Genomic DNA, 26,154 nt, shown 5'->3' on the forward strand with positions numbered 1-26,154 from the left:
CTCGAATAGTCTTTCGTACTTCGTCTAGCATCGGTGGATCTATCGTCTCCAATTTTCATTCAGATTGCGCATCCTCTACTCGTTTGTCGGTTAAATTGCGACTAAAAGTGCTCCTTCCACCTGACAACCACTCCTGTATGACATCTCAACATGGGTTAGCATTTTTACAATTATCCCAGCAAAAGAATAGGGATCAAGGTTGTTCAATGGAAGGTGTGGTCGTGAAAATTCAATTTCATAGAAAAAAAATTTATTTTGCATACAAAAAAGTGAAAAGATGCATCGGAAATAATCGAAAACATTTATTAGTATATTCACGTGACCATTGCCGTAGGTATTACCTTTTATGAAGACGGTAACATTGATTCTTATGGGAGTAAGTCATCTGAACAGTTAAACTGAGGCAAACAGTGTTAAATTCTGGTCTATTTATATTTTAATTCCTGGTTAACAGTCAGAACAGGTATCCTTACCATACTCCTATGTTAAATGCCTACTCAATACACTGCTTTAACTGGATTGTAATAGTACACAACTGCTTCTATTTTTCCACAACTAAAAATTGTTTACTTTTCGCTAAATCCACCATTACAAATGCGACTTAAGGCTTATCTTTCTTTCGAAATATTTGATTTATGTCAGCATAAGGATTTTTTTTAAATAATGATTGATTTTCACTCTGGTTTTTGGAAAACTAAGCGCTAACAAAATTAACCGTGAAATTGAAACTGTAAAGAATTGTAGCAAAAAGTCGCTCCGAAACTTCGAGATTTGAAAAAAATAAAGACAAATAAGAAAACGTTCGCACAATTATAGTAATATGGAAATGATTTATTTAACTACAAATTAAAATAGAGAGAATATTTAACGAAAGCCCCCTAAAACCTATATTTGGAAATGAAACCAGATGAAACAGTCAAGAAAAAAATACATTTATTTTAAATAGGAAATTTTCATCGAATCCAACGCGTTCTAGTAAATTTGAAGAATAAACGACACACGCAAACACACTTTGTAACTTTGAAGCTGAACTATTCCACCACACCCGGGGAAAAAGCATTGGTCATTTGCATTTGTACCAGTTTGAAAAACAAAGACACACCTATAGCAGTAATAAATCAAACCAATATTGTCACAACAGCGCAAACATCGTTTGTAAATCGAAACAATGAAAACCAATAAAAAATTGAAAATAAAAGTTATACTGAGAAAAAAAAAGTTGTAAAATTTACTCTCATTTCCATCGATTACTGCTGGATCTACTTTTGCCGTTGGTACTGGGAGCACCGTCATCCTGAGCAGCGATCTCCTCATCGATCAGCAGGTCAAAGTTTCCAAGCATGTCGGGACTAGGAATTTTGTTCCATCGTACACTGCGTATAAAATGTGTTAGATTTGAGAAAAACGCAAAAACTACTACTAACTACTCACTCCGGAATGCCATCCGGTGGCAGAACGATGTTCAGAATATTATCGATCAGCTTGTACTTCAGTATCCGATCGTTCGCCGTAGTCGACGTTAGCGACGGTGATGCATTGACCTCCACCAGCCAAGGTTTGAGCGTGTTGTCGATTATGATGTCGTACCCGTAGCATTCGAAGCAGTGTCGATCACTGGCCATCACACTGGAAACTGCCTTCAGCGAGTGAACAATCAACCAGGTGATCGCACCAAATAGCTTATCCGTCACTTCCTTGCCACGGGTACCCTCCAGAAAGAGACGTAAGTTTTGAACGCTCCACTTGCCCCCGTGGTGGTTGTTGTACTCTCCCTGTAAGAATCGATTTGAACAAAAAATGTTTAGGTGATGTCGGAAACGTAGAAAAAACCTACTCACACCATGCTTCTGAACACTGACGTTGGTCAGGTGGACGTACATGTTGTCCAGCTCGGTCACGCTAGTATCGTACTTAACCGTACAGAATCGACAGAATCCTAGCCGGAAAAGGTACGCTTTCAACGGTCGAAACGATGTAACCAGAACGTACAGCCGTAGGTCGAATTTCTTACCCCCGATCAGTAGGGGATTTTCAATGTATCTGTAACATGGTGCAATTAGGTCATAAAATAAAGATTTTTTTATTGGGTACAGTCGTGCTTCGCTGGTTGGGCCACAGCCTCGTCCAACTAACGAATTTGATTCGCTGGTTGGACCGACTGACAAATGTCAAAAACTCTCCAAAGGAGATGTTGGCAGCGCAAATGCATCTGTTCACATATCTTAATAGTGTCAGATTGATTGTCAAAGTAAATTTGACATGAGATTTTTGTTAAAATTAGGATTGAATATCAATAAAGTCATTTTAGCGTGTAGACTGTAGAACTGTCACTTAATATTAGGCATCGATAAAACACCATGGAGTGCGATTATGGTTAGGGCAGACAAAACATATGCAATGTATCTCGACTTTTCTCGACTAATAAAAGAATCTCATTATTATTTTGGATCTTATTTTTGTACAGCTTTGAGAATTCTGAAGTCCTGACAATTTTTGTGCTTAATCCAAGGCGAAGCATGTTCGCGGGATTGTAAGCGATCAAATATTGTCTTTCAACAATTTTGGCGTTCAGATGCTTTTTAGTTGGACAATGGTCCAACTAGCGGAGGTACAACTAAAAAGCAGTCCAGTTAAAAAGTGTCCAACTAGTGAATCACGACTGTATATTGATAGAGATCATCTTTCTACATGTAACAATATACATATATCAAACATAATAGAATAACTTTTAGTTGATACACTTCGAAAAATTAAACAGATCTCTGTTTTACATTAAAGATCTTATTTGACAAGGGTTTTTGTTACGTCGGTTAGCATCTTTGACAGTTAACCGAGCAAGAGGATAGAAGTCAAACTGGCTTCAAGCAAACGATGTGATAGCGGTTAGTCTGAAGAAAAAACGACTTAAGTCAGGCTCTAATAAAAGCGTCAAAATTAACACAGTCCATGATTAGCACCAGATCACCCTTTTGGATGGGCTTCATCAGTTGGAACCATTTTACTGCATTTCAAAATTTTTAACGAGGATATCCTCGGCCACCCATCTTTTCCGAAACCTGTCGACGTACAGCTGGACCACAGATAACAGACGTTTAGGCTAGAACAAAATTTCTTCAAAAACCTATGTAATCTTTCAAATTGATAAACGTTGGAAATCCGTGTTTCACTATTGCCATCTGCGCAACTGTTTGCTATTCGTGATCTAACACTAGATGTCGACCGCCAGAGGGCACGGAAGTTCAATGATGATGTTTTTATTTTCATCTGTTCAATTTTTTAAATTCAATCAATATTATAATTAAATGTTATTTCTTCTAATGAAAAGTAATATTGGTGAAGAAAATATGTTTCCTACCTCTGAAAAATATCCAGATGGTAAATTTCTTGTTACTTCACTCACATTTGTTCTTCCGGTTTCAATTTATACTAAAATGAAATTCAGAGATTGAAATTTCGATAGAAAACACGAAGGTGGGCAAAAATCACTGGATTAAAGAGTGTAGTTGTTGGTAGTCGAGGTTATCCACTGATAAGTCCAATTTCTAGATAAACATTTTCCATATCTAAAACAATCAACCTAACCTCAACAATACAAAAATAATTCCGGATCTCAATAATTCGTAATAAAATATTGAGTTCAACTGAATGTTTTGGTGTCAAACGAAAGAACGATTGTTTTCTTATCACCTGTAATCAAGCTTTTTGTGAAACTATGTGATATTTATTTTAAAACAATTAAAATAGAACAACCATCCTATATATCATCAATGCAAGAAAATGTTTTCATCATCATTTGACTAGTACCAAAAATGAAATCCAGTTGGCGCATCGAGCGGAAAAGTTTCACGTTTGAGAGCCAATACGTGTTTGACAGCTGCACTCTAACTGCATTGCATCGATCATTGCGCCATCTACAAACGTTTGCCAAACGTGTTTCAGACGTCTGATTTATTCGGAATCTCAGTAGCGGGTATTTACACACGATTCAAATCGAGCCTAAACGTCTGTTATCTGTGGCTGGACCATCGCCCATGACCGCTTGGGGCGGTTGGCTCATTATCGAAGATAATCGGGGGCTTACTTCCGTCTGCTGATTCTAATAGGAAGTGGATTGGTGTTAATGGAGACTTCGCGTCGTTTTCTAGCGGTCTTGAGTTCAGGATCATCTCGATCTCCAATAGCATGGATCGTAGAATCTCGTCGGATGGTAAGCGCGGGAGGTCGTAGTTGTTTATGATCTTCTTAACCGACTGGATTAGACGCTCACAGCAGCCACCAACATGTGAAACGGCCTATGAGTTGAATGTCAACTTCATGCTAGGGCTGACGAACACAACAAGAAGTTTCCTTTCGTCGATTTGCAGCATGGCTTCGGGCAGTTCATGCGACACTCCTATGAAGTTATTTCCTCGACCGGTTATAACCTCCAGTGGGGTAACCCTCCTCGTAATGAAGTTGCGCAGTGTCAGGATACACGAATCCATTGTTAGCGAATGCGCTACTTAAATGTGCACACCTCGGATTGTCATGCAGGTGAGTAGGACTCCCCATCTTTGTACGAAAATATAGGCTTTAAGAATGTATAGCGACAAAATACTCAAATCAGAAGGAGGCAAAGTGTGCACGCTTACCTGATTTCTGCTTACGTCGGTGTCCTCTTTGGTTTCGAACGCGGAGATCCGCTGGTTCTGTAATTCCGATGAACGCCGACGACTTGTGCTTTTTTTTCCTTATAAGGCACACATAGGAGAAACGCGGCCGCCTCGAAAGCCAACAACTTCTGCTTTCTCATCCGGGATACACGGAAGAAACGTTACCGCCTCGAAATCCAACCACTTCTCAGAGCAGTCAACTCTGGAATGCGGCATACAGGGAGGAAACGTGGCCGTCTTGGAAGCCGCACTCCTGTTCTTGCTCGGTGGCTCGCACCGAATAAACCTTGTCGTCTTGAGAGCCAAAAACTCATTCTTCCTCGTTTTTCCTTTTCTTTTATTTCTTCCACTTTTTGACATTGACGTTTGTCAGATGGGTCGAATCGTTCACCCTCTGGTTGTCGGCCCTGCGCGAACGCACTATAATTGAACCAACTTAACTGTAGCATCTTTTCTCGGTCCTCCTTCTAACTGTTACCGACATTGGCCCGAAATAGTGTACGAGAACGGTCTTTGAAATACGGGACTTTTCATGCGAACCACCGCTCTTGTCTTTAACAATAAACCTCTTCACTCCGATGTGTGTTGCTCCTACACATGTATTCTACTCTATGACTGCACAACACAAAGAGTACAAATGAAGAGGCTCTTTAGTGTGTATCTTGGTCCCACGCGCACGTAAGTAGAGAATGCAACCAAAAAGCATTTTTAAAACGTTCTTCCGATCAAACTTTATCTGAATTGTAGTTTGATTCGCCTTCCTACCTGCTTTCCAGTGAGGGGAGGCACAAAAAAGTGGCTCTTCAAGGTGACTCTTTGAACGAAATTGTGCAGCTCTTGGTGCACAGATCTTACTCTTTTTCGTTTTCAAGTTTCTCTTTGTGCAGTCGTTCTGCACATCGCAGTATTTTTGTGCTGCTCTATTTTTAATCGGTGTATTTCGCTCTTTGTGGCTCATTGTGTGAGCAAATAACAAGCCTGCCCACTAGGACAGCTTGTTTATCGATGGCTGAACTCAGCTTGTACAGCGGGTTGCTTTTGGCGAGGTATCCCATGGACTAACTTTTGAGGTTCCCATGGACTAACTTTTGAGTCATTGTTACAAATTAAGCTGTTCAACTATCCGGTACATAGTACTTTCCGCCAGTTTCAACTCTTCCTGCGTTATTGAGCATAGTCGGCGGTGGCCCCTTTGGTATGCTTACGAAAATGCATGGCAAAACAACGGACATATGCCATCGATCTCAGTAGAGGTTTCCTTTTACAGAAGCGATCGAAACTCACAAATGGCTCGGTCACTGGATGATATAGGGCACTGGGACGAATTTCTTACAGTTGATCCTTGGTCTCGATTATGACCAGGCCATTTGGGTTCCGATTCCCAATAATCCTGTGCGCGAAACCAGCGCCTACTAGGCCGAAAGTCCGGCAGCCTTTGTCACTTCGTACGTTGGTCCGCTACGTTCGTTTTAATAGGTAACACTCTCCACTCACCCACTTATGTTCAGCAGCTGACCCTCAAGCCAACGAATTGGCCGATGTTAGTCCAGAAAACGCGGCACACGATCTGCAGTCGATGTGATTTGACGATACAGTCGGCTAGACGAGCTTCCATAACGGCAACCTGTAGCTCTAGACGAGGGATAGAGAGAAACTTCGAAGGGGCTAGGCGTGTTTTGATCCAATTATCCACATTGTTCATGGGCTTAGCATATGTTATAATTCTGAAGCAGCGAGGAATCTTAACTTGGGGGATGTTCGGCAGCGCTTCAGCCATTTTTCGGTCAGCTTTCCATTGATTTCATCATCCCAGCCACATCAAGAACACCAGATTTCCTGCATTAGGATCTTCAGGTAAATGAGGAAGTTACCGATAAATCCCATAAATTACTCGGTTATAATTTAAACGTGAACGTGTCCGTTGTGGTGTCCCACCACATTCTGAGTACCTTTTCGCCTTTTCCATTATCATCTCTGCGCAGAAGCTTATTTTTTCCGTTCTGGCCTCGTGCAGGTTCTCGTGAACTGAACAGGAATTCGATAACCAATTGCGTATCTCGAAGCCCCCTTGAGAGTGGATAGAACGTACCTCACCGGTTAGTTTTACAGTTTCGTTCTCAATCTCAACACTCACCAACACCAACTTATCTTCGAATATTTCAACATTTCGGTTCTTCACATAGTGCGCACAGCTCGGAGAGCATCCCGCACTGAACGTCATAACTAAAGGTCTTATCTACTACATGTTTCGCAAGTAATGCAGTAATAACTGCAACCGAAAACACTTCAGGCACATCCTCCAGGTTACCATTGTTCCACTGTACTTGGAACAACATTTCCCGAATGTCCCAACTACGGCGATGCGAAACTCGCAAAGCAGTGACACCAGTTGATCGGGTCCTGTTAGGAGAAACGAGTTCAATGAGACACCGTTGACCTTTGCAGCCATGTCAAATATGATTCGTAGTTTCCCTGGCTTGGCAAATACCAGTCGTTAGGATATTTCTCCGCTTTCTCCATTACCAACAGCCGCCGAATATAACCCTCTTCCTCGTACTCGAGCATTTGCGCTTGCATCTCCGCAGCTAAGACGGGTTCTTGTTTTATTTGCTGCTGTAGACAAGCTAGGTGCCTTCAAATATTATAAAATAACAATATGGTTCACTTCTGCATTTCTTAAAAGACACCACACTGGCGCCACCATGGCACAAAAGGTTACTAGTACACTTTAAATTTTGCAGTACATAATGACAATTCTCAGTTCAACACAATACATTATAGTAGAGGTGGCGAAATTTCTAGATTAAGGACACTGAAAATAATCGAAACGATAATACCATATGCAATTAAACATCACTTTCATGTGCGTTCTCATGTTAAAAAGTAAAAGAAATGATTTCCCTTTTAATTTCACATGAAAATCCATTAAAAAGCATTTCATGTGGTGTTTCAAATTGAATTCGTAAAAATTCGACGTGAATATGACATATTTATCCATTGAATGATCATTGCCATACTGTTGAACTCTCCACATGACTTTCGCATGAAAAACATGTAGTGCATTTCTACATGTAAAACGATTTCACCGATTCTTCTGCCAATGAAATCTATAAGTAAAACAATGTGATATTCACGTGATATTTGAAAATTTTAGTCAACGGTATTTCTTATGATGTTGATGTGCTTTTCACACCATGTTCGCATGAATTTCATTTGAAAACCATATCTCCCACACTCGAATGAATATTCAAGTGGGAACGGTGTGTATTTAATGTGTTTGTGGATTGAAATAATTCAATAGATTTCCACATGATGTTAACGTGTTAAGTTTTTTCAGTGGAGAAAACTTTTTTGGATTTATTATCTTTCCAGCAGGAGAAAGCTACATGATTTCGTTCTAATGATCATATATGAGATAACGATCATTGCGTAGCCTGACCAGTTCATTAAGAGGCACAGTTTACAGAAAAAAGGAAACAGAAAAATATTTCGCTGACGAAAATGCTGGACATCTCATTCTCTGCTTACACTGCCCATAAAAGCATAAGAGTCCCATATGGATTTTTGACGAAAATGAGTTATCTGTTGGATTGTATTCTGTATCACCACTGAATCACAATGAACAAATAAGATTACCAGGTATGTTATGAAAATACCGAAAAAATACCAAAACATGGTTGTCCCATCCATAAGGCTCAATGAGAATGTAAATCTTCAATAGTGTTTTTCTCGGCTTGCTGTTTTTCAATATGGGACTCTTATGCTTTTATGGGCAGTACATGTATTTGGGATAATTTGTTCTAACGCAGCTGGAGAAGATTCTGGTAGTTTAAAGCAGCATCCCTAAAATGCAGCTGATGCAAAAACAAATTACACCGATACACCCACGAAATATTTTACACTGAGCTCCAACTATTGATTCTTACGTTGCGCAGGCCTGGCAGCATACTCAAGGTTTCAGACACACAAATACCAACACGTTAGGAAATGAACAATTTGCCCACGGCTTACATATACTAGGCTAGCTCGTTAAAGTGTAAACATTTGACGAGCGCGCGTCATATAAATCGTCGGCGAAAACAATTATATGAAATTCCTATATTGTTTGTTGCTAACGAATGATCGACACCTGATAAATCACAAGGAAGCTAAGCCGATGTCCAATACCTTTGCTGTGAACAGAACATTACGGTGGGATATGTTTTCTATGGCATGCAGCTAAATTCCCGATTTGCGCTAATAATCACATAGATGCACTGATTATCCACTGTGTCTAGTGTAATTATGCCGTAATTTACGTCAAGATTCCATTGCTTACTATTTTTTCCACCATAAGAGCTCAAATATTGTCAATTAATAACTTTCGAGAAATTCGTTTGTTTATCTCAACGATTTCTCTGACGTCACCGAAAACTGTCAATTCGCAGAGTAGCAAGCCTCTCGTTTCTGTGAGCCGTGCAATTTGCCCACCTTTCTCTTCTATCTTCTTGGGCGCGTTTGATATTTCAATCTACGGCGCACGCTAATCGCAGAATTATTTATTGAGATTAAAAACCTTTTTCGTCTACAGATGGCATTACATTAATGTCCTTTATGATTCCTGATGGGATTTACAGGAGTGGACTATATTGTTAATATACAATATTTGGTGCCTTATAGCCATCGCCTTGTTGTCGGGTAACTATATTTGATCACAGCGCCACAATAGGCCGATCTCGTTGCGATTTCCTACCAGCCGGTCGCCCGCTCCTCGTCCTTTGAAGGTAGCGATTTAGATGCACCAGATTCCCAATGACTCAACTGAGTAATATTCCTTTAATGTCATAGATTCCTTTAATCTTCCTTGACACAATGACCGCTATAGCCCGAGTTTGTCGCGTCAGGTTCTATGGTACAGGGTCCGTGTACCATCCATCCAAGGTGGGTTCTGAACACCACCGGTTCGTTCTCGCCTCCTTGAAGGCTTCTCAAGGCATGACCTAGGAGACAATTGTTATATGCAACTCGTGAAGAAACAGTGACAAATCTTTAAGATATCTGTACTTAGTTGCCAATTACGAGACTAAAGCCGACTGTGTAGGAAGAGAAAGATCTCTAACCGTATAAACCTCTGGGAGGTCAAACACTTCGCGGACGTCATTTACGCCAGAGATCTTCAAATCCAGTAAGACCGACTCATCTTCTTCCCGTTAGTGACCACCCGTTCAATTCAGGCACAATGGATAGGGCGTTCCGTTAAGATCTAATTCTCTCAGTAGGCTGTGCTCTATCAAGGTCACCGACGTTCCATCGTCGAAGAAGGCATGGGTTTTCACTTGCTTTTTCTTACCGTAGATTGTTACAGGCTCGTACTGAAATAGAACCTTGCGCAAGGTGTTTTCACATGGCAGACACCGTAATGCCTCCGTAGACAGTTTCTGCACAACCATTGGTCTTTCACAACAGTCCAACGGGACCCGACGCCCATGGCAAGCAACTTTACACTCGTTTCCAGGCCACAGCTTTCATCTAAACACACGGGATAACTTTGATGCATTAATCGGGCGATCTATCGATGAAACTTCGCAACGAGATTTGCTTTCAGAGTGCACGTTCTTTTCTTCCGCGTCTCTCTGGTTTCGAGGTGTTCAGAGATGGCATCGCTACTTCAACTAACTTCCCGAGCCAGAGTCTGAACTCCAAAAGAGTGACCTTGTTCAGTCCTTCCTTGTCGATGGTACCCCCAGTTCAGTCTAATAGTTGACGGCAATCTTTCCGTCAGTTCTTGGAGTGACGCCACTGAGAACTGACATACAAGTAAAGTTTTCAACTTGTGTAAGAATTAAAACTGTCGCTTTGAAATGACAACAGCAAGTAGCAACCTGCCACCTGGCGGCGCACAGTGGCGGCTCTTCAAACAAAAGTCGGACAAAACCTCAAATGTTACCTAATTTGGCTGAAAATCACAATTTAAGCTAATTTTGAGGTGCTGAGCTCATTTTTGATGTCGAAGGTCGTAAAATATTCAATGCATTTTTCCATACAGTGCCATTGAACCTTTCTTATAACTATGATCCCGTTTTCATGATAGATTTTCCGTTACTGTTCACCAATGTCAACAATATCATAAAAAATGAAGAACACTACTTAAAAACCATTGTTGAACGTGTTGGTTTACTGTAGATTGTCGAACTATTTTACACAAAACACCATGTGTCTCCATATCAGCAACAAAGCTTCAAAATCTCCTTAAACCTTTTTGCGCACCTAGGCGCAGAACGGGACCATGATATTCGAAAAGTAGAGGTAATTTCACATAGAATGTATACTATGTGACCGTTCCGAAATGATTCCGAAATTTGTACAGAATACATTAGTGAACAAAGTATTTTTGATCTGACCACCTTAAACATATTTAAATTAAAAAGTCATAGTTGCTAGCAAATTTACCAAATGTATTTTACTCACTAACCATGTTCTTTAGTTCCTCTACATAATGAAAATAGTTGTGCTAAAATTGAACCAAAATCAAAAGAGCAACATGCATTTGAAGTGACAGAGCAATGGTAGTTTCGGAAATGAAAATCATTAAAAAATCTTGACTTTGGTACATTTAAACTCGTGTTAAAAATCGTGTTCTTATCCAATTATCATAAAATTTCGAATTTACATCATTCAATACATGAGAAATTTAGGAAAAATATAAAATATCAATATTTCAAAAATAAATTTTTGAGGTTTTGGCCAGCCTCCGGCCACTGTGCGCCGTACTGATGGGATTTTCGATTGATGTGCAGATCGACTGGTATCTAAAATCCGCAATTGTTAGGCAGTAGATTTACAGCAAGATCTACGGAACATCAGCCACGGCAGGTGGCCAGCGGGGGATTAACGACAGGGGTGATCGGAAATCAGCCGTTGTCATGGGTGTTGGGAACCGGACCGACAGCAAGTTCGGCGGAAAATCCACTGTCACAAATTAATATATACGAGGTGCGCCAGGGCGGTGACGCTCTAGCACAGCAATTGATTTTGCTGGAGAAGCAGCAGGCATTAGAGAAGAAGCATATGGAGCCAACTTTTACAAAGGCATGCGATGTTCGGCGAAGGTGCAGCCGGTGGCAACGGACTGAATCCTCAGGCGACAGCATTCCAACCGATTGGTAGCGGTTTCTTCGGTGTTTCTTCGCTAAGTCGAGGCCAGATTTTAGCGCATTAAGCTGTCAACAAGGAGCTTCCCATATTTTCCGGGAACACAGAAGAGTGGACGATTTTCCTAGCAAGTTACCAGAATTTGTGGATATGGTGACGAAGAAAACATTCTTCGACATCAACGAAGCATCAAGGAAAAGGCATTGGAAACGGTACGTTGTCGTCTGTTGCATCCTGCCAACTTACCGGGGATTATAGCGACGCTTAAAACCCTGTTTGGGAGACAGTTCAAATCGTCTGCGCAACCATTACAGCTTCAGGTCTGGACGAGTATATATGCAACGTGGCGTTACCACAGAGAACAAACATATAAGCTGGAACAAACTTTTCCGAAAAACCTGTGTAAACATTTAAATGAAAATACGTTGAAAATTACCATCGCATACAGGTTCACATGCATGAGTCACAATTGTATCCAAGTTTGCACACAAGTCGCGTATAGCAATTGCTGGCCAATCGAAGCGCCGCGGCGTATGTTTCAAGCTCAAATTTCTGCCTTTAGAAGATTTGGGGGTTACTTTGCTCCAGCGCGTTTGCCGTTTAATCCATTTGGGCGTTGGCTAATCTGATATTTACCGTTCTTGTACTGAAATATTTCTGTTGTGATTACACTTATAATTAGGCGCATGGTTTTGATCATACCTTTTTTAAATTATTAGTTGTATACTAAATATTACAATGTACCATATCATGTTATAGCTCGAATGCTTTGTGCCCTTTAATTTGTTTACGACATGCCCAAACTTTGGGAGCTAGTAAGGTTTCTTATGCTTACAATGTGCCTCATATCATATTTGTTTTGATTTGGAATTTATTGTTTTAGTGTAATGGAAATGTCAACCATAACAGGCATTAAAATGGCATCGGTGACAAACGTATATGGCTTATACTGCCTATAATTGCGTCAGTCCCATGTAGATAGGGAATCTAATGGAACATGGGACTGACTTGCGATTATGGGCAGCATAGCTACAGGGTTTATAAGCTCTACAGTTAAGCCAGGTAAAGCTTCATTTACCCATATACGGTCTGTTTTAATGCTTGAATTTCGTAGTGTTTATAAGCATTTGCAAAGCTCGTTTAAAACATATAGACATTTATAAAGCTTGTATAGCTTGCATGCTATAAACATCGAAAAGCTGTTATAAGGTGAATATAATTCTTGCTTTAAGTGCTTCCTGAGTACGCATGGTGTTTCAATTCTGTTTGTTCTATTATCTACATTCTGTAAGGGCGAAAGACCCATCGAGGTTAAAGTTCAAATAAACAAAACAATACAATTTTCTATTCTTTCCGCAACTAGTTTCGTTGTTGGGTGCTAAGACTGGGTAATTTACTGTACTGACTTAGAAAAACTTGTGAGCTGATTTAAAATATCAACTTTTCCGTTACTCAGACTAATCCTACACGCTTCATTCATTCATTATAATCCAGAACTATGAAACTATTTTCGAGCAAAAAGTGCGAAATTTGAATTTTATTCTGTACAGTACAAAAGCGTAATTTTCGTTCAACTTCTCACACTGCTTAACCAAAAGAAATATTTTAAAGAACCCCTCAGACCAAGCAACAAACCTAGTCTTCGAATCACAAACACCCATCAAACCTACCTTGAAATAACGTAGCTCTCCTTCCCAATCTGTGGATGAAATGAGGTCTTCGCCTCCCTGGACCACCGTTTCAACTTGGATAGTTTGTTGATTAGAAAAATACCTGCTCCTTGAGATTTTCCGCATGGCTTCATAATCCATGTGCTTTGCGGGTTTTTACGGTACTCCTCAACAAACATGTTATAATCGGCCGGCAGTACGAAGGTAATGGGAATAAAATCCAAATACAAATATTTCGATCCCCCCGGCATATTGGCTTCCGTTTTCTCCGCCAGTGGATTCCCATCCCGTTCCAGATCCTTCCGATAGCGTTTGATATTCTTCACCAGTAAATCCTTCCGCGACAGCTCGTAATGATTGGGAAAGTGGTTGATCAGCTGGTTATCGTGCATTCGGTAGCCACTGTCCACGCTAAAAATATTTCGACACGTGCCCGTTCCTGCCCAGTAATAATTCCAATCGTCATCGGCTGAAACCTGCACCCAGCCGCGTTTCTCAAAGTTGCTGATGAGTACCGATTTGTCCAAATCCGTGCAAAAGCATATCTTCATTCGTTCGTGACCTGGAGCGATTCTTGAGATAGTTCAAAACAGTTTAAGGTAAATGTGTTAATAGTTTCATTGAGCACCTCGTCGCATTTTCTTTGGCAATTTAGTAGTCATCTAATTCTAACCGAGGCAGGTCAGTCCCATTCGAATGGCACCCGCTAACTGTGCCAAGCGAAATCAAAGACCTACCTACCTGCTTTCGAACTAATATTGCAAAATCGATGCATGCGCTTGTGAATCAAAGCAATAAGATAATGATTGAAAGTACATAAATAAACATATACGACCTGTGCCACTAGGAATGGCAAACCGATCCCACAAATATTCAACTGCTCGTTGCAGCTCACCTCCCACAACCTACCTTCCGTACATTGTGGCAAGATTCGTTGACACGCGCTTCGGATCCGCAGTCGTTATCCTATCCATGGCTGGGAGCTCCGTATTACGAGAATTATAAGATATAACAGGATATAGGTACTCAGTAGCCTTGATGAATCCTGTTGCGTTTTCTGCTCCTAACGGGGAAAGTCACGCAATGGCCTGAATTCCGACAGTTGTTTGTGGTAAATCTTCCGACGTAAAAACATAGACATATTATGTATCACTTCGTGAATAAATCAGTCCTTACCTTTGCTATTTAGAGTAGCTGCAAAACGAGTGACCTAGTTATTTTTGCGCGATTCGGGTCCGGCTCACACGGGAAGCATGCACAAATCAGTGAAAGTTTTTTGACGAGCTACATATGCGATTTGTCAATCAATCTGACCCAACTTTACCGGAGCTTTACATTTTTCAGCATACACGTGACATAAATTTTTGCTTCAACTGTGTGGTTTTATTTCTAGAGAAAACAAACAATCGTCTCGACGGCGACCGTTTGAACTCATTTGAGTACGCGCTAGTTACCATGATAACCGATTGTGGGGCTGGGTAGATTGCAATTAGTACGCACATATAGACGTATACAACGGAACCTCGAGACGACTGATTTTTGCTTGAGGCAAAACTGAGTCAAGTTCTAACCGCAAGTTCCGTACTTGAACTGGCAGTGGTTGGGTTTGTAACCTGACTCAGTTTTGGGGTTCAAACAAAAATGGCATGCGATGGATTTCAAGTGAATGACGAATCTGGATCCCGTACCAAATCGAAACGACAAACGAAATAAAACACTAGTATTACCTTATTCGCATTCTTGGTTTATTTCAGCTAAGCAGTATTTTTACATGATTTACATGATTCGCCCGCTTCTCAGACATCATTCTCGAAATCAGCTGGATTCTTACGGGACAGCTGGGTGTGTAAATTTTCCACATAGTTGTACACGAGGTATCCCACGATGAATGCTGCAAGAAACAGATTAATCAACATTATATCGATATTGCTGCTCTTTCTCGACATATCTTACGCGGTGTTACGATGAAAATTTGCGACCTGATCCGTCGCAGAGTATTCGGGATCGTTTTGCTCCAGTAGTTAGCAAAGGCCTTCTGCTCGAATGGTGAAATTTTGTGGACGACAATGCCACGCACCTTGGCCAGCTCACCGAATCCGTGACCCATTGTGTTCGGTTCTCGTTAGTAGATCGCGAGAATACCCCAGGCTGGAAGAGTAACATGAAAAGGTGTTATTCAAAATAATTATATAACCAAATTTGATCGTGCAAATTTAGTGACATTGCTTTCACTTATTGAGTATCACTGTTTCTAGAACACGTGTAAGCATGCATTACTAATTTAAAGAGAGAACTAAATAATACTATAGAATTATTACGGAATTTGAAAATTTTACTCACAAAATTTTAGCTAATGAACCAGATAGGTACAGAATGCACAGAACGGATGTCAGATTTGACGTCTAACTGACTCGGTTGTTGAAATGAGGGTATATCTCAAATAGTTCGATCAGCATTTTGAGCTACATTTATAATTGCCTGTTTACCTAACTTGCAACCCTATTCCACACACTTATGCCGTTTTCTATTGACAAACACCGAGGCATTGGAATGAACTGGTGTTGCCGAGGGCGTGACACTCTTTTATAAAAATATATCACCTGGTTTTATATTGTTTATATCGATCTATATTTATTTATAATTATCTATAAAAGTTATAAACGCATTCGAATTTTTGAACGTTCGAAAAATAAATTCGAACAACCGTTACCATCGTACTCAGCTTAGTTACGCGTGCGATTGTAAACAATGAAAAAATGGGATTGAATCAATGAGAAGTGGTAAGTAGACAAATATTTATTCATAATTCTTGCTGGTTTAGTTTGTATCTGCCGGGTACTAACTAGAGCCAGCAAGAATTACAACTTATCCTGGTATAGTGAAAGCGGAGCCAGATAGAAAAACGCGGCTTTGGCAAATCCCAGTCTTGTTTCTAATCAGTTATTTACAGCATCTCTTAACATCGGTAGTGATTCAACCCTCCCAACCGCAACAACAGCAGCAAACAACCATTATTCCAGCGCCTTTAGTCAACATTTCACAGCAGTAGGAGAAATTCAAGATGTTCCATCATCCGACCGGTCGGTAGCAATAACGTTAAAACGACGATTCTGCCACAAGGTTTGACGCTACAGCTACACTGCCTATACAATACAGTTCGGGAGCACCGCAAGCAGGAGGCATCACTATTGAATTGACAGTAATTCAGTTCACTACGGCGTTGTGGCTGTAGCACCGGGGTGAGATATTTGTTAACATAAAAACAGCCTAATGACTTTTTGATATTTTTAGTTGCTGTCTGAGACATACTAACACCCCGATTTCCTTCGATCGTTTTTGAAGCATGCACGATAAAAATTCAAACAGTCGCAGATCAAACGCATTCACCCTAGCAAATGGACATACTGAGGGATGTCAACAACCTGCGCGTAATGGGGATCACCACAATGGCCGATATAGCGATCTTTCGTCCCTCAAAGTTTTCAACAAGCAAATTGCACGAGAAAAGGTATTCTTCCTACCGGAAGAAAGAGAACACAGAAACAATAATTGTAACACTTATGTGCCAGTGGCAGCAGTTCCGGTAACACAGAGTTCCACACCAAAATCGGTTGTTTCCCGTTAGTATCTCGTCCATGCTTCTAGTACCGTGACTAATAGATTTTATTTTAGATCCAATCATGACGGGTGTTCCAAGAGCGCAAAATTACACTACCTGGATCAGGGATAGATATCAATAGAAAAAAAACTGCCAATGAAGTTTCACAAAAGAAACCATCTCTTGTGCCGTCCGGCCACTTTGGTAAGAAATCTTGTGTTTTCCTATTTTTTCTTGATTTTTGCGGCAATTTTTTCTTCATTCTCGTGAGACAACATCGAAAATCGCCTAGATTCAGTGGGAAAAGATTCGTCTTATTCGATAGTTTCCCGGCTCGATGAAAAAAATAAATGGAAACAAATGATGCGCGATATTCTTCAGAAGATGTAATTCTACAAATTGATCCTCGTCAACCAAAGGACCTCGATTGCGATTCATCGAGCGGGAGAGTACCTGTTCGTCTCGGCAGTTTACCAAATCGAAAGCAGTTATCGCCACTGCGCGGACGGTAGAAATGTTTCACGTGCATTAAGGCAATCCTTTCTCTCATGATGTTCCTAAAACTAAATTTTTACACAACTATCCGGGGCATTACATTATGATGTGTCCTAATAAACGGGTGTAACGAATAAACAATGAATAAATAAAACTTTCTTCGACTCTTTCAAACACTATTTATTCTTAATCATATGATCCATATCAACACAGAACTGGAGTTTATGTTGGTTTCCCCAAGTCAGGCAAAACATGATTACGTTACAAAATTATGATGTCCGTTAAAAAACTTCACGCGCCGTTCGACCAGAGCATGTATTGCTCCACATCCTGTTGGCCCAAGTATTACTTCCGCATCCTGGTACAGGTTGAAACATCCCCCGTGGCAACGAACCTGTCTGTACTGCAGCAATATTGCTACGAGAAAACCTCCAGAAACGCATCCGAGTGCCTTTGCCTTCAACGCTACATTTTCAAACTTGCCGTGAAAGTTCTACAGGAATATTTTCCAATTGAAGTTGGTCGAAACGAAGTGCGCACATTCCGGATGGAATTCCGTATGTAGATTAAATTTCTTTGTGATCCTTAGAATGTTTGTTTAACATTCTGGAAGAAGGGAAAAATAGTAAGATTGGCTTGCAGATTAATATAATAGTTGGTTTACCTGCTGTTCCGTAAGTATTCTTCTACGTCATATGCAATTAGATCGGTTCCGGATGAAATTATTTTGAAGCGGATTGCGATTTTTTTTTCAATTTAACATTGTCAACAATAAAAAAAACAACACACATAAATTCACCGCACACTGAGAATAAGTTCGAATATAAGTTCGAAAGTTGTTGAATGTATAGGTGTATAAAATTATAATTAGTTTATAATTTTACAAAAACATTATATTTTTATAATAATTTATAATTTATTGAAAGTGTTGCACTTATTAGCGAAAGTGGTAAAACGTCCAGTGGCCTGCTACACCAGTGAAACCCACTGCCTCGGGATGTTTCAATGAAGAACGGCATTATTCTCAGCTACTCGAGAGTATTGGTAACTGGCGGGAAATAACTCGGACACTTTCACTAATGTTTCACTAACCCCATAGAAAATTTGACAGTTGTAAAATTTCCCATTCGACCGACGAAATCGGGTGCTTCGAGGTCGGCCGATTAATTAACGAAATACGTTGGGTTTCGTCGGTAAGCAATTTACGTCAGCATATTAATCGCCAGATTTATCTGTGTAAATCTAGTTCCAGTTTTAAACTACCAACTAATCTACCGATTTAAAACGTTGAAATAGACCGATTTCAACAGATTCCGTCATATTCAATCGGTTGTCGCGTCGGTACACACAGAAAAAAATGTTGGTAATATAACTTTTTCGCTCTTAGCAAAAAACAACCAACGCACTATGGTCCCATTATGATTTTACCATAAGAGATTGAACGTTGAAAACGTGACCACTTAACATCACTATTTCTCATTTGTCACTTCATACATTGATTTATCGTAAATACTTTGTTTGCAGCACTTTTAGAACTTGGTATGGCGAATATTTTTGCTGAAGTAACAAAGTTATTATCTCGTCTATTTGAAAAGTTATGAACGATTTTTGTTGAAAAATACACCATTTTCAAAAATTAATTATTTTTTTTACAGAAATAATGCTCCCGCAATTTTTTCACCAAAAACTACAAAAGTTCCGATCTTTCAAATGAAATTAAAAGATTGAAAATCCATTTGCAATGTTGGAAGATATATAGCTTTGAAAAAAACCATTTATGTTCTGAAAATCGCCTGTAACTATGCAAACAAAAGAGATAGAAACTTCATTGCTTCGGCAAAAATGTGTATTTACAAAAGTTCTAAAAACCTCTAGAACAAGGTATTTGCGAGAAATTAACACATAAAAAGATATTAATAGAAAACCAATTTTTAAAGAGCCACTCCACCTTAAATATTGCAAAAATCATAGCTCATGAACCATTAGATATAGCCACATAGTTTCTTAAGGAAAGTTGCTTCAATTTGATTGATTTATAACTTTGTAGAACATTATGTAGCTGAATTTTACATATCAAAGAAGTTGATACACCCTAACCACAAGGACCACCCTAATTCAACTAATATAAAAAAATCGGCAAGAAAGTACTAACAAAGTTTGCCGAAGATACTATATATCTAAAACTAACGGTTTAGACGCAAACAGTTTTGTCTTCCTAAATACAGCTTTGGGACCATAGTGCAACGCATACTCTTAGTTTGAAAATAAAAGTTTTATTTTGATTATTATTGACTAATTAAAAATTTCACTTTCAACCTAATACTAGGCGTTGGTTGTTTTTGCTAAAAGCGGAACACTCTTATTTTTACCAATGTGTGTGTAGGCGCCCATGTTAAACTCCCATAAGAGTCCATGAAACAAGTGGTCGATTAGTTGGTTGCATAGTAGGCCGATTACGCCGACGCAAGCCGATTTAGTTGGTGGGAAAATTGGGAGGATTTTCTATGAGGAAGTTTCAGGTCGTGTCGTAGATTAAATCATGCAATCTATAATGCCAAAACAAACAATTTTTAAATCGATAATGAAACCAAATCTGCTAGTATCGCTCTTTTCAAGAATAAGCGTTTGAGATACTTCTAAATGGATAACATACCTCTAGTTTAAGGATGAATGACTGGTTAGGTTAAAACCCAAATAAATAAACATAACATGTCTCTATTTTCGGATATGCTGTGGTGGCGGCGAATATTTGCTTTGCTTGAATGGTTACAAAAAAAATCATAAATTTAATTTTTCAAACATTAACGTCGGTACTGTAAACGAATTTAACATTTCTTGATTGAAGTAGTTGAAAAAAAATTGTCATTTTATTGCTTTGATTTCCGATAATGGTCTAACTAAAAAGCGATCCAGTTTAAAACAAGGTTAACCCTTTCATGCCCAACTTTTTTCTAGTGCATGCAGAGTTTCAAAACTATTTTTCCTTGTAAACGGTGTGGTCAAGAAACACGAAAGGCCTCTTTTCATAAAGATAGGTGCTTCCCTCGCAGTGCTAGAAGCTGCTCAATTTTTATCTTCCAATGCTCAATACAATTCTCCTAGAATATTTACAATAGTCCAATTGCGTGGAAAATGTAGCCAAAGACAGTCTAAATTGATAAGTTTTATCAATTTTCAATAATATTACAACATAACGAAGATATATGAAAAATTCATTTTCCGTCGTCAACGTAAGCTGTTCCTGGCAGCACTGCTTCATAGGAATCCAATCAGACTAATTGCAATAACTTCAGTTCTAGAGCTGAAAGGCAATAGTCATATTTATTAGCTTTACTTGTGTTTGTGAGCAAATGTTGCCTTAATCAAAAGTTATAGCTATTTAAAAACTTTGTTGTCCACAAACAACATGGGTATGAATGGGCTAAAAACCCGAATACACAAAATACGGAATATAATTTAAAAATGTTGACTCCAAATACAATCATTACACAAAGTAATTATGGTTACTACTGTTCCAACATTGTTCATCACACATTTCTTTCAGTAGAATTACAATAAAATTCATGTAATTGTTATTTTATTGCCCCACAAAAAATATTCAATAATCTGTTCGGGAAATGTTAATAATTGCTTTATTGCACTTTACAGTGTATTTAAAATAAAGTAGCGCAGTTTCCGTCGAACTCAAAGAAAAATCCCATTCGGACTAAATGTTATGCCACTCAATTCCTGTCAAAGTTCTCATCAAAAACAGATTGTTTTGTTATTCAGCAAAATATTATTCATTAAACTTTCGGCATTTTCCAATTTAGATTAAAACAGCTTATATTAGCCTACGAGTGTTTTTCTTCAACTTAGAATGTCCACCCGTTGGTACCCAATATACCAGCGAGGCAACCCCCAGTTGCGTGTATTCCTGCCCAACTTTTGGCTGAAACTGGTTCGGCCCGAGCACGAACAACCTCCTAACGTGGTTCAGTTTGCCTGTTCAATGGAGATGACCAAGTACGATGTGAAAAACTACCTTCAGAAGATATACAACATTCCGGTGGTGGATGTTCGCACCAGGATAGCACTAGGCCCTACTAAGCGGGATTCTGTAATGGGTTACGTCACCAAAAATGAAGATACCAAGATGGCCTATGTCACATTGGTAGGTAACCGGCTTTCTTCTGCATTACGACGGATTGATTTTTCGAACAAATCTGATTCGTTATGAAGTATGCGAATCACATCCGTCGTAATGCAGATATAGCATTACCGTTGGTGCTCAAATTCACATTCACATTTACAAATTTTTTTTCAGCCCAAGGATATGACATTTGAATTTCCAAACCTTTTCCCTGAATCAGCCAAAGAACAACAGGAAGAGGACAAAAAATCCTTGGATGAAACCAAAAGGAATTACAAAAAATACTTGGACAAGAACAAACATAGACCTGGAACGCCCGGCTGGTTCTCAATCTAGTTAATTAACGAATTATTTAATGTAGCATGATTTAATAAATTTGATTCGAAAATAAATGAGCATTCAATGCAAAATTTGCGGCATTTTCGTTTTTGGCAGTGCACTACACGCTTGTAGCCGGTGCTACACTATAACTAGTTGCGAAATCCTTTTTATTGCACTACCTCGGCATAGCATAACGTAAAAACAAAAAAAAATGTTAATTTGATATCTTCGCATGGACAGAAATAAAATTCATATATGAATGGTATTCCCCGAACTAGGAGCAAACTTTGCAATGTTCGTGGCTTCCTCCAGATATCGAACATTTTGTTTGCATTTCGGACAGTGTTGGAAATCCATTAAATAGAAAACCTGTCAAAAAAATCCAAATATTGAAAAGAGAAAGAAAATTTTACGTACATGCAAGCGGTAATACGGAACTAATCGGAGAAACTTACATTTGGATGGGAAGGACACGGTTTCTGAATTCTTCCAAACGAAGCGAAGTGGCATTTTGTGCACAACACAGTTGTTGCCACTCGGTGGCAAATACAGTTTCTGTCACTTGCTGCTGCCAACACCAATCGTTCCGATAAGTTGGAAATCTTGACCGGTCTCTTGTTTTTCATGATTCTATACGACTTAAATATCACAACGAATTCGAGAGTTCAAAGATTTGCGAACCGATTGCAACATAACCTATAATTGCATTGCATACTGCAGAGCCAGGGTGGCCAGATAGAATTCCTTAATATCGGTAGGGTCACTAAAAGTTTATCGGTAGTTATCGGTAGGCCGGGTTGTTGTCCCAAAAACGTAGTATTGACATAGAATTGTAAAATACTGACAACACAGATCTCAGACCAAATCCAACAAAAAAAATGAATGTTGAGTAGGATGTGTCCAAAATCAATAAAAATCGGTAGTTTTCGGTAGGACTAACAAAATATCGGTAGTTTTGCCTTGGTCGTCTGTGAATCGGTAGGGAAGACCAAAATCGGTAGGACTACCCTCTAAGAACGGTTGGTTTCAAAATCGTCCAATGAAGGACATTCGTTGGACCAATTTGGACGACGTCCAAATAACCGTTCAACAAACGTCCATCGTTGGACCCGTGTTGAACGATTTTGAAACAATTTTTTGGACGTCTCAGTGGGTACCGATAAATCGGTAGGTCTGGCCACCCTGTGCAGAGCGTCGTGCGGTTATAGAGACAGTCAAAGATGCCAGATACTTTTTTCAAATGTCTGCAATATTTTTCAAAGTCTGAGAAGTACCAAAAATGCCTAAAGTAGATAAAACTGTAATTTGAAACTAATGTAACCAAAGGCCTTTATTTTCAAAAATCTGTAAATATCTGCAACCAAACTAAAAAAAACTGTAAATATCTGCAACCAAATTAAAAAATCTGCAAATATCTGCGTCATCGAAAAAATACGCAGCTAAAATTAAAAGTCTGCGAATTTGCAGACATGTCTGCAAATCTGGCATCACGAAACAAAATTAGGAATAGGCGATGTCGATGCGATCGATTTAGATTGAAAAATCGATTTTTGCATCCGATCTTTTCGGTTCGATCCGGTCAAACCATTCGGAATTTGATTCGGAATCCAATATTTGTATTTGCTTATAGCTTTCGTTGGCAGAAGAATCAGTGAAAACAGAGTTTATGTAAGGAGAGTGATGATTTTCCGTCAGTAATATTCCAAACGAACAAACGACCTCTCAAATACATGGACTTGACTCGTTTGGAATGACACTGACATATAATCATTGTTCCAATTTTGACAGTGTCGTCAGTCACTGTATTCGCACTCCGGGTGAAATCAATTGTTTTACATGTGGAAATGCACTATAGACTTTTCTACGGCTCATATACGTACACGCCACATAACAGAAATACTACATCACAAGCTGGTGGAAAATAATAAACAAAGACGGCAAAAGTAAATGGGATTGTTTTCAACCAGAAAACTGCATTAGTGTTCGTGAGGCCGGTCGACAAGAACTCAATACATGTTTTTCATGCGAAAGTCATGGGTGAAAGTTCATACTATACGACTCAAAAGCATGGCAATGAGCATTCTATGGATAAATATGTTGTGTTCTCGTGGAATTTGTTTGAATTTAATTTGAAACACCCTCATGAAATCCAGAATAGAATTTTACAATAGCATTTGTCCTTCAAACAATCATAAAATATTAAATATTATCGTTATTACTGTTTCAACAATGTTCGACGCAGAGCTCTCGCAGTAGATTTACAATAAAATTTCATGTAACAATCAACAATTTCATGTAACAACTGTTCAGCAACAATCTGATCACATTAAATTTAACTGTTTTCAAGAAAAAAATGTATCCAGCTTTTTACGTGCCATAATGGCGGTCTAAATTGTTCAGTTCGTAATACGTTTAATGGCCCTTTTTTGACAATAATCGTTTACGTCAACCGCCCAGCGAGATTAAGTCATCCTACGTCAGTCCAATGGGTTGGATGTTTATTCAATGAACGCCCGACATCTTCAACTGGGCGTTGCTGTCAAGCTGGCGTAAACGGTTATTGTCAAAAAAGGGCAATTAAACGTATTACGAACTGAACAATTTAGACCGCCATTATGGCACGTAAAAAGCTGGATAGAGAAAAATTGATTTTTTAAATGTTAAGATACATAACCATTCCTCTTTTTTACTGTAAAAGTTGATTTTACATTAAAGTTTATTGTTTTTGTATTGTAGCATAACACTAGAACTTACTGTACACAGTGGTTTGTTATTGTACATTTCTATTCGGGATGCGTTTTAATGGATATCCATGAAAAATTCAAAGGGAAATCATTTCTTTTACAGTCGTGATTCGCTGGTTGAACACTTTTTAACTGAACCGCTTTTTAGTTGGACGTCCGCTAGTTGGACCATCGTCCAACTAAAAAGCATCTGAACGTCAAAATCTTATGTCAAAATTACTTTGACAATCTATCTAACAATCTTTTACACTACTAATTTCTTCTTTGGAGAGTTTTTGACATTTGTCAATCGGTCCAACTAACGAATCAAATTCTGGCTGTGGCCCAACCAGTGAATCACGACTGTACTTTTGAACCAGGGATACCAGGTATACTTTTCAAATGTCTTCACATTTCATAAAAAATGTCGTCATTTGTCTTCAACGGTTATTGATTTTAGGCCAGAATTCTGCAGAAATCAGTCAACATCCGAAAATATTGTCTTCAAAATGAAAAACAAGTCTTCACAACATTTCAAATGTCCTCAAAATGAAGACAAATCTTCAAATCTGGCATCTCTGTTTTGAACATAAGAACGGACATGCAAATACAAATTATTTATTATTTATTTGTATTTGTCACATGAAAGTGATGTTTAATTGCATATGGTTTTTTGTCGTGTCGATTATTTTCAGTGTACCATTTGCTATGCATTGAACGCACTTCTCTTTACGCAATTTTGCCAGCGCATTGAACGCACCTGCATTGTCGAACTGTCACCGATGTTTCGGGAACTTTCGAGAATTTCGAGAAACCGCATCTGGGCGAACGAAGACTGCGAAGTCATCAGTTATATTTTACCTACGGCAAAGTAAAGATCGGCATTTGTCGCCGTTACGCGAGTGAAATTAAACGAAAGTCACATTTTCGCAGTTTAGTTCGAGAAAAAGCATTTTCTTGAAAAATAAAGAAATTCGCATTCAAAAGTGTAATTGCACGGTGAACCAGAAGAATTTTTGGTGGGTTTGAAAGTGTTTTTTTCTGACTGCCGTGGAAAGAAACCCCATAACTCAGTCGAATCAAGAAGTGTCAGTCGGCTGCAAATTCTTTCCATTTTCATTGTGAACGAAGAAAGCTGGAAATTTTGCTTAGCCCTAAATTGAATATAGCGGAAACAGCAAAATGTCTGTGATTGGAATAGATTTTGGTAACGAGTCCTGTTACGTTGCCGTAGCAAAGGCTGGCGGTATCGAAACGATAGCCAACGATTACAGCTTGCGGGCCACACCGTAAGTACACATGTTTCCCTTTTTTATCGTATGATTAGTTCTTAGGTTCTTCATTGCGTGAAGATTATGTAAAAGGAATTGATTCATTTTGTTCCGTTGCTGGGTGGTCAAATCCGAGTTTTAAGAAGAAAAAGTTGCTGCAA

At 39.1% G+C, this 26,154-nt stretch overlaps 4 protein-coding genes across 6 annotated transcripts in view; 2 read left to right on the plus strand and 2 right to left on the minus strand.

Annotated features, from left to right (window-relative positions):
- Positions 1-884: 884 nt before the first annotated feature.
- LOC131690721 (polyglutamylase complex subunit TTLL1) lies at positions 885-14,813 on the minus strand. 2 transcript variants are annotated; one of them, XM_058976678.1, is made up of 6 exons: positions 14,630-14,813; positions 14,363-14,570; positions 13,454-14,026; positions 1,839-2,040; positions 1,432-1,772; positions 885-1,373 (listed from the first exon to the last, which is right to left on the minus strand). In XM_058976678.1, the coding sequence occupies exons 2-6, from the start codon at positions 14,425-14,427 to the stop codon at positions 1,235-1,237; spliced, it is 1,320 nt and encodes a 439-aa protein (XP_058832661.1). In that variant the 5' UTR covers positions 14,428-14,570; positions 14,630-14,813; the 3' UTR covers positions 885-1,234. The 2 variants fall into 2 exon arrangements, with proteins under 2 accessions (XP_058832661.1, XP_058832662.1); XM_058976679.1 differs by lacking the exons at positions 14,363-14,570; positions 14,630-14,813 and adding an exon at positions 14,082-14,151 and having other exon boundaries at positions 13,454-14,015.
- A 363-nt stretch (positions 14,814-15,176) lies between these two features.
- LOC131690275 (cytochrome b-c1 complex subunit 8) lies at positions 15,177-15,900 on the minus strand. The gene is made up of 3 exons (XM_058975922.1): positions 15,794-15,900; positions 15,407-15,601; positions 15,177-15,344 (listed from the first exon to the last, which is right to left on the minus strand). The coding sequence occupies exons 2-3, from the start codon at positions 15,558-15,560 to the stop codon at positions 15,250-15,252; spliced, it is 249 nt and encodes an 82-aa protein (XP_058831905.1). The 5' UTR covers positions 15,561-15,601; positions 15,794-15,900; the 3' UTR covers positions 15,177-15,249.
- Positions 15,901-21,283: 5,383 nt separating this feature from the next.
- On the plus strand, positions 21,284-22,088 carry LOC131689523 (large ribosomal subunit protein uL23m). The gene is made up of 2 exons (XM_058974666.1): positions 21,284-21,699; positions 21,853-22,088. The coding sequence occupies exons 1-2, from the start codon at positions 21,406-21,408 to the stop codon at positions 22,012-22,014; spliced, it is 456 nt and encodes a 151-aa protein (XP_058830649.1). The 5' UTR covers positions 21,284-21,405; the 3' UTR covers positions 22,015-22,088.
- A 3,476-nt stretch (positions 22,089-25,564) lies between these two features.
- The window catches only part of LOC131688445 (heat shock 70 kDa protein 4), a 35,276-nt gene continuing 34,686 nt past the window's right edge, over positions 25,565-26,154 (plus strand). For both annotated transcript variants that reach the window (XM_058972692.1, XM_058972693.1), the window contains exon 1: positions 25,565-26,011. In XM_058972692.1, the coding sequence (XP_058828675.1) occupies positions 25,905-26,011 (107 nt within the window). In that variant the 5' untranslated portion in view covers positions 25,565-25,904. The remainder of the gene's footprint in view (positions 26,012-26,154) is intronic.

The sequence above is a fragment of the Topomyia yanbarensis genome, chromosome 3 (genome assembly GCF_030247195.1).
Source record: "Topomyia yanbarensis strain Yona2022 chromosome 3, ASM3024719v1, whole genome shotgun sequence".
In the NCBI taxonomy this organism is placed as follows: Eukaryota; Metazoa; Arthropoda; class Insecta; order Diptera; family Culicidae; genus Topomyia; species Topomyia yanbarensis.